At 47.9% G+C, this 7,500-nt stretch overlaps 4 protein-coding genes and 1 non-coding gene; 2 read left to right on the top strand and 3 right to left on the bottom strand.

The window, feature by feature from the left end:
• CNAG_00833 (hypothetical protein) overlaps window positions 1-1,100 on the top strand; it is a gene marked incomplete at its 5' end in the record, with an annotated part of 1,120 nt that extends 20 nt beyond the window's left edge. Inside the window, 2 exons of the mRNA XM_012191603.1 lie at window positions 1-360; window positions 471-1,100. The exon at window positions 1-360 is cut by the window's left edge and continues 20 nt beyond it. Of these exons, the coding sequence (XP_012046993.1) occupies window positions 1-360; window positions 471-1,095 (985 nt within the window). The 3' untranslated portion in view covers window positions 1,096-1,100.
• Window positions 372-1,829, bottom strand: CNAG_12122. XR_001045281.1 has 3 exons: window positions 1,626-1,829; window positions 1,171-1,572; window positions 372-1,084 (listed from the first exon to the last, which is right to left on the bottom strand). It is a non-coding gene; the product is annotated as a hypothetical RNA (non-coding RNA).
• Window positions 1,830-1,897: 68 nt separating this feature from the next.
• CNAG_00832 (D-lactate dehydrogenase) lies at window positions 1,898-3,603 on the top strand. XM_012191602.1 has 2 exons: window positions 1,898-3,262; window positions 3,318-3,603. The coding sequence occupies exon 1, from the start codon at window positions 2,215-2,217 to the stop codon at window positions 3,259-3,261; it is 1,047 nt and encodes a 348-aa protein (XP_012046992.1). The 5' UTR covers window positions 1,898-2,214; the 3' UTR covers window position 3,262; window positions 3,318-3,603.
• Window positions 3,507-5,478, bottom strand: CNAG_00831 (nucleoside-diphosphate-sugar epimerase). XM_012191601.1 has 5 exons: window positions 5,149-5,478; window positions 4,853-5,092; window positions 4,321-4,796; window positions 4,172-4,268; window positions 3,507-4,101 (listed from the first exon to the last, which is right to left on the bottom strand). Exons 1-5 carry the CDS (start codon window positions 5,227-5,229, stop codon window positions 3,952-3,954), a joined length of 1,044 nt encoding a protein of 347 aa, XP_012046991.1. The 5' UTR covers window positions 5,230-5,478; the 3' UTR covers window positions 3,507-3,951.
• A 288-nt stretch (window positions 5,479-5,766) lies between these two features.
• The window catches only part of CNAG_00830 (hypothetical protein), a 4,011-nt gene continuing 2,277 nt past the window's right edge, over window positions 5,767-7,500 (bottom strand). Inside the window, exons 5-8 of the mRNA XM_012191052.1 lie at window positions 7,187-7,500; window positions 6,810-7,133; window positions 6,210-6,748; window positions 5,767-6,130 (exon numbers count right to left, since the gene is read on the bottom strand). The exon at window positions 7,187-7,500 is cut by the window's right edge and continues 116 nt beyond it. Coding sequence (XP_012046442.1) covers window positions 5,981-6,130; window positions 6,210-6,748; window positions 6,810-7,133; window positions 7,187-7,500 — 1,327 coding nt within the window. The 3' untranslated portion in view covers window positions 5,767-5,980.

Here is a 7,500-nt window from a genome sequence, read left to right as displayed (position 1 = left end):
GCCTGATAAACGCCGAAGCTCTAAGAAGGAAAATGATGAAGCTGATGAGGATGACGAAGATGACTGGGAAGACGAGGATCAAGATGATGTTGAAGAAAGTGAATACTCAAGTGTAGGCACATCTGCCTGGGAGGAGACAATGGAGACGTTGACCTCTGGCGTGGGAGGTCTCAACGTTCAAAAGCAGCTGACCAGGAAGAATGGCTGGGAAGTGTATGGGGTGAAGGGAACTGCGTCTGATGAAGAGGCGAAAGCGAAGGGAGGAATTCAGAAACACGGTCATTGGTCGTGGAAGTTTGACATGGGCAAAAGCTTCGACCGGATTGATATGTGTGTGAAAGACAACGTGTTGATCTCGGTGTATGTGCTGCATTCAATTCATGCATGGACAGAGTTGACCAATTATGTAGGGAAGAGGGCCTCTAGTACACAAAGGGGACTGAAAAATCAACTGCTTCAACTTATTTTAGAGCTTACTTTTACCAACTCATCCCTCCTCGTGGTACTAACCCTCCATGGAACGGCATCTGCAAACTTGTTCCCCATCCCGAAGGCGCCCTCCCGTTCATCGAGATTCAAATCCTCAATAACCACGAATGCTATGGTACATTCTCAATTACCCCTGAGGGTCTGTTTTCCGTCGCAATGGCCGATGAGCAGCGCAAGAATACAGCGTTTGTGGGTGTCTGGAATTGGAAGACTGGGTTATGTATGGGCGTAAGTTCATCAGCTGTTAGCACTATACCTTTGCCCGTTCCTAATAAGGCCATAGCGGATCCCAATATTCTCCCCACTCAAGCACTCCATCTCGAAGTCATACCCATGGGTCCCCTTGTGCTTGTCGCCAGCAGCCGCAAGACGCCTGCTTCTAGGGACCCATTCGATTACGAAATGCTTCGTATGAGACACGAGGGACACCCTGATCGCGCTAAACCGGGAGACTCTTACATAGACTTCTCCATTGACTCTTATGCTCTCTTGTCCGTCTGTTATCCCCCCCCACAAACCAAAAAAAGACACCATCCCGAAAGCTGCACCATACCCTTCGGTCCCGTGCGTATGGAAAGGATTGTTGTCATGAATGCTGCGTATTAGTCAGGATTATTAATCTGAATACTCTATTCCTGAGATATTGGAACTACACTGTCCCGAATTAGATATTGAACTTACAGCAGTCATATATATATTCTAAATGGTCTTCTGTTCATGTTTCCATGTTACGTTTGCGGCGCCGGCGATTAAGACTTGAAAAAGGCTTTGCCAAAGCACTCCTGCTCGAAAATAGGTTCATTCCCCTTTGCCTGATGCATAGTTGTTGATCCTCAGGCACCCCATACATACAGCGCTGGAACCATTCGTCATTGTTGTCTCTTCGTTTGTGTTTCATGGACTGGGGACCTTTATGGTCGAATAATAAGCGTCTGAATCTAAACCCAACTAGGCTATGATCTGAAGCTGCGATGATGTCAAGACTGGAAGGGTTAAATTCATTGTGCCGTTTTCCTCTAGTCTTCACCTCATTGCTCGTCGTGCGTCAAAGTGCAAAAGGCTGTATTGGGGGATTGACCAAAACTGTGGTGAAGATTTGGCTACAATAGAAAAAATGAGAAAAGAGGTGTGCGTACCTTTGCAGACCTACAGTCCTAGGTCAGCCCGGTGCCCAAATTGCGTGTATGAGATATCCGGGCTTGCAACAATGTATTAGGAAGAGACGGGGGGATGCTGTTGTTGAAGATTTGACGGGGATTCCATTGTTGACTCTTTTGAAGAAAACAGTGTCAGTCTTTAGATGTCTTGGGCATTTCTGATTATAGAGCATTAGGTTTGGTAAATGCAGACGAAAACAGAGATCATAAATAAGCAATCTAAGCAATCTCGTCGTTTCTGTATCAGCAACGAAAGTCGCGCACTTCGTTCGGCCTTGCGTTCGCGTTTGTTACGCGTTCGCCGGGAAAATACCCGCCACTACTTCTCGGGCAGATCCAATGAAAGCAAGAAGAAGACCGAAGAACGAAGGGGAAAGCGGGGTATCCGGGGAAGCAGCGGGACGACTATCGATACTAGTACGAATACTATACATGACAAATGACTGACGAGCCGACCATGGGAACGAACCTGGGGTAGGTTATCGCTTTCTATCCATTCAGTCTTACATTCTCATATTGCATTCACCGTCATCCTGAATTTCATCAGAAACCACAGAAAACATCCAACATGGACCTCGCCGTCTTCAGTGCCAAATCCTACGACAAGAACTTCCTTGACTCTGTTCGAGAACAACATTACGCATCTTTCTGCAAAATCACTTACCACACTTTCCCACTGTGCCTAGAAACTGTTCCTCTAGCGCAAGGAAGCGATGCGGTTTGCGTCTTCGTCAATGACGATCTCAGTGCCGAAGTACTACGCTCCCTCCATGCCGTCGGTGTCCGCGCGATCCTCCTCCGCTGCGCCGGCTACAACAATGTCGACCTCTTGGTAGCTGAAGAACTCGGTTTCTTCGTCGCCAACGTGCAATCTTACTCACCAGAAGCTGTCGCTGAGTTTGCTGTAGCGTTAATCCAAACTTTGAACCGTAAAACGCATCGGGCATACAACCGCGTACGAGAAGGAAACTTCAATCTCGAAGGTTTCTTAGGCCGTACGCTATATGGCAAGACGGTGGGAGTAATAGGTGTGGGAAGGATCGGTATGGCGCTGGCTCGTATCATGAAAGGATTCGGGTGTCGACTACTTGCCTTTGACCCTTTCGGTACTGAAGAATTCAAGAAGCTCGGTGACTTTGTCGACCTCGAAACTCTCTTGGCGCAAAGCGATATCATCAGTCTGCACTGTCCTTTGACTGAAGGGACAAGGCATATCATAAACAAGCAAACCCTTTCTCGAATGAAGAAAGGGGTTCTGCTGGTCAACACTTCCCGAGGCGGATTGATCAACACCAAAGCGGCCATCGATGCTCTCAAAACGGGCCACCTTGGCGGTCTGGCCCTAGATGTGTACGAAGAAGAAGGGTCATTGTTTTACAACGATCACTCGGCCGAAATCATCCAAGATGATACTTTGATGAGGCTGATGACGTTTCATAATGTCCTGGTTTGTGGCCATCAAGCGTTCTTTACCAAGGAGGCCTTGGACGAAATTGCTTGGATGACATTGAGTAATTTGAAGGACTTCGCGGAGAAGAAAGAATGCAAGAATTCGTTGGTCCGAGAAGGCCATCTGTATGTCGAGAAGGACAAGGAACCAGTGAGGAACTTATAAAGTGCGTAATCTGTATTGATGGTAAGATTTTGCTAACGTTCTCGCCCCCGATCTAGCAAACGTCTGAAGTCAAAAACTGTCGGAAGATCCAGCTCTTGTATAATACTGAATGAGCGCCCGATGTATATGCCCTTATAATTACTGGAGAAATGTCTTCTTATGAAGGATTGACAGTTGCAGTGGCATGGCTAGCCTCCAAGCAGTAGATTTTGTAGGTCAAGCCAGATCGGCATAATGGTGGTTGCTTTGTGGAGACAATACATCACACTGTATCGATGTTATCGTGGCATATTTTCAAGAGATGTTGCTGCATAACTGTATGAGAGAGGCCTATATTTGAGAGGGTACCGTGTCGTGTGGCATCGTTCTTCCATCTGTTTTCGTAATTGGTTATAGTTGGTTTTTCTTTTTCAAAGGTCTCTCTCGAAGCATATCTAAAACGCTAAACACTACTAAACACCCAAAGTCGAACAAAAGACCAATAGACACTCATCCGAGAGTTGCGCAACCCAAACATCGGACGATTCGATTTATCCGTCATTCGACGGACTCTTGCGCTCGGGATCCCCTGTGCACACCTGTAGCCGAATGACTCCTATTAGTTGTGCTGTGCTACAGAGAAAAAATACAAGTCCATGCGTCATAAGATGATAAAACAACCAAAAAAAATGAAGAAGACACTATGTGCGCTTATGCAAGACCAGCTTCGACCATCTCCTTGAACCTCTGGACAACAGGAACCATACCGCCCTGGTCAACAACGAAACCAAGAGAGCAGGGGTAGGTGTTGTCGAATCGGGCTGGCCATGAGCCGACAATTCGTCGGTTGATAGGGTCATCCTGTGAAAAATGACGGAAGTCAGTCATGAAGGAATGGAAGATTGATGAAAAATGCGGGATAATGACTTACCTTGAACTTGATGAGCTTGAGAGCTTCGGGACCGGCAACCTTCTCGAGAGCCTCAAGCTCCTCCCTCACGGTGACAGTGAAACCGGGGAGGTAAGCACTAAGATATTATTAGGTACGAACTTTTATGCCCTTATGAAAAAACAACTTACACCCTTGTGTGTGGCAAGAACTTTTCCGCGGGAACATGCTTGGCAATGACAAAGTTCTTGATCGTAGTCTCGGGAGAAGCAACCCAAGCAGCTAATTCGAGCTCCTTGCTCTCCAAAGAGTCACCGACAGGGCAGATAGCCTCAACACCTTGAAGAGGCTCTCGGATGATGCCAGAGATGAACGCTGAGGTAGCGGCAGAGGGGACACCGGGTCGAACGACGATAGTAGGCAATCGGAGGATTCGGCCATCAACAAAGCCTCGTCGAGTGTACTCGTTGACGAGAAGCTCGGAAGAAAGCTTACCCATGCCATAAGCACCTTCGGGGGTAGCGATGGTGTGGATGTCGACAACATGGGGGAGGGGACCACCGTAAACGGCAAGGGAAGAGGTGAAGATGAACTTGATGGGTTCGCCAGAGACGGGCCGGGACTTTCGGGCGCTCTCGAGCATCATTCGGATGGAGTCAATGTTGACCTGTACCCTGCCATCAGCCCAATACTCCCCAAAACAAATCAGTCGGCTTAACTCACCTTGAGACCCAAGTCAAAGTTGTCCTCGGAACCTCGGCTCATGATACCATGGAAGCAGTAAACAGTATCGGGAACGCCGAACTCTGTGTTGAACAAAGCCTCAATCTCTTCTTTGCTGGTAAGATCGGCCTTGCGGGTGATGACATGTTGAGCGCCCTTGGGGGCCTTGGGTTCGACAATGTCAGCGAGGATGAGGTGAACGTTGGGAGTCTTGGGGTCGGAGAGGAGCTCGCCGGCAAGCTAAAGATGGATTTATCAGTTGTGAACGGATGTACGGAAAGAGGAGAGGCACTCACGATACCACCGAGCCATCCAGCGGCGCCAGTGATAAGGACAACGTTGCTCTGGCCAGAAACAGATCCGTTAACAGCGGTCATGGTGTGTACTTTTCGAGTATCTTTGTTTGGGATAAGGCAAGCTTTAAGGGCTACTGTAGCAGACGAGACAATTATTTATAAGAGGAAGTGATTCTCTTCCGTGCGAGCTACTTATATATGTCGAGTATGGCTTTATTGATCCCCAGGTCCCTTGCCCGAACAACGCATCATCCCACCGGGCCCCAACAAATACCCTCCCGAACACCAATCTGCCCATCGGCATCCAAAGAAGCGAAACGCCAACAGAAAATGCACCAGACAAAACCGGAGGGAAATATAGGCCCGACCCCGGGATAATAACTTTAGCTGACGTGTGATATCCGCGGCGGGCTCCTCCTTTTTCTTCTTCCTCCTTCGTTCGTCGTTGCGTCATTCGTTGTCGGTACGATTTCTATATTTTTTGCACGTACCAGAGACTTTTGATTCCAATTTAATTCACTATTTATGGTTTTCTTTATTGATATCTTTTCATAAATATTGCCTTTCTGTTGGCCCTAAAAACTCAAACATGAGGCCAGATAGCTGAATGAATGAATGACAAAGGGAAAATAATTGTACAAATACATCCAATGCAGTACCGTGGTACCGACAAATCATCAGAAGCAGCCCTGCTACAAATGAAGGTCTTATACATGTGAAGTACGTTTTACAACCCAAGTGAAGGATAATTATGAATATGCTATGAACGTGCTCACGACTTTCCTAAATAGCCTTTCCTTTCCTGCTCATGTCCCCGATCTGAAAAAAAAGACTATTGCATAGTCTCGAAACTGTTACTCGCAGACGGCAAAAACTTGTCGAAGTATGTCGACCAACTATCCCAATCGAACGTGCTAAGTGGGAGACTATCCAAGAAACTAGGGTCTAGGACACTTGTCGTATCTCCCGTTGCATGGGTCATCTGTTTCTCGCGCTAGTCAGCATCCGTTCTCAAACCTTATTCAAAAGATCAGAAGAGGGAGACGGAGCGGGGGACTAACCTGATATCCAAAGTCCATTGCTTGACCTAGCTCGCCCGAATCAAGCTGTGGATTGACATTCTGCATGTTCTGCAGGACACCTTCATCCACACCGATTATATGTCCCAGATCATCCGTATGAGCTTGTATGAACGGCTGCTGGACAGATTGGGCTTGAGTCTGAGTACCCATGTTCTGAGCGCCTTGCGGTAGTGATGGGGACACAAATGGTTGAACATTCGTTGATTGAGAAGATTCCTTTTCGTTGGGAGTAAGCCCCTGTTGGGATCGCGGAGTAAGCTCCGACGCCAGCACGATATCGCCCTCCCCCAATCCGGACGTTGACTTTTCCTTCTCGCTATCTGCGACATAGAAACCTCCGCCAGGTCTTGATGGATCCTTGACGAATATGAGCCTTGCTGGTTCTTTGCGGAGCTGGACGCCGGCGGTGGGGTTACCAGAGGGTCGAGGTTTGTCATTGCCAGCGGGGTTGGTTTTGAGGGCAGCCTCGTATAGAAGAGTCATTGTTTCGCAAGTCTTTCGGCGGATACTCATTTGATCTGGCACGAAAATCAGCATGTATCGTTCTCATTGGAAGCTCAGAGCCCGAAATGGACGCACCTGGCTGAGCAATCCTTTCCCACCTCGTCGCCGTCCCCTTCACCTTTTTCAAAGTGTCTAACGCCTCCAGATCCCCTCTCCTCGCCCAGGTATGGTACTGAACAAGCGCACAACTCGTCGCGGCGTAAGGATAGATGAATACAGTGTCCAACACAGAATCGTTCGTGTCCAGCCATTCGAGCGCTTGGCGGGACCAAGTGACGAGTTGGGTCCATTTGCTGATATCTAGGGTGAAAGTGAGGTGGGGAGGGCATTGGTAGTCGAGGCGCATGAAAACCCGCCAGAAGAGGAATTGAACAGCGGCAAAGGCCATGAAGAGTAACCCTGATAGTGCTATTAGCGTTGCGCTGACCAATCTTAGATTAAAGAGGACTCACCTTCAACTGATGAACTTGAATTGCCCTTGAACTTCAATGATTCTGGGATGTTTTCAAACCACTGATCCAAATCCGATACCAACTGCCCCAAAATTATATCGGTGGTATTTTTCAACCCCGTCGGGCTATACACCGTCTTCAATACCCGTCCCATCAGGATCGACAACTTGAGATGCTCCGTGAGACCCATATAGCTAATCTCTATAGGCCATTTGGAAGGTTCGACGTCGGGAATAATATCATAAGATGCAGGAAGAAGGACATCGCAATCAAGAATATCGACAGTCAGAGGGATACCGAGTGCAGCACCGTAC

This window comes from Cryptococcus neoformans, chromosome 1 (assembly GCF_000149245.1).
Source record: "Cryptococcus neoformans var. grubii H99 chromosome 1, complete sequence".
Lineage (NCBI taxonomy): Eukaryota > Fungi > Basidiomycota > Tremellomycetes > Tremellales > Cryptococcaceae > Cryptococcus > Cryptococcus neoformans.
The sequence above is the reverse complement of the archived record's forward strand: the minus strand, read 5'-3'. Positions and strand labels throughout refer to the sequence as shown.

Excerpts from the sequence above, each read along its gene's own strand:
- CNAG_00832 (XM_012191602.1), top strand. The coding sequence starts at position 2,215 with ATGGACCTCGCCGTCTTCAGTGCCAAATCCTACGACAAGAACTTCCTT.
- CNAG_00831 (XM_012191601.1), bottom strand. The coding sequence starts at position 5,229 with ATGACCGCTGTTAACGGATCTGTTTCTGGCCAGAGCAACGTTGTCCTT. Across the intron at positions 4,797-4,852 it reads ACTTTGACTTGGGTCTCAAG|GTCAACATTGACTCCATCCG; the intron begins GTGAGTTAAGCC and ends GGCAGGGTACAG. Across the intron at positions 4,102-4,171 it reads TCAAGCTCATCAAGTTCAAG|GATGACCCTATCAACCGACG; the intron begins GTAAGTCATTAT and ends CATTTTTCACAG.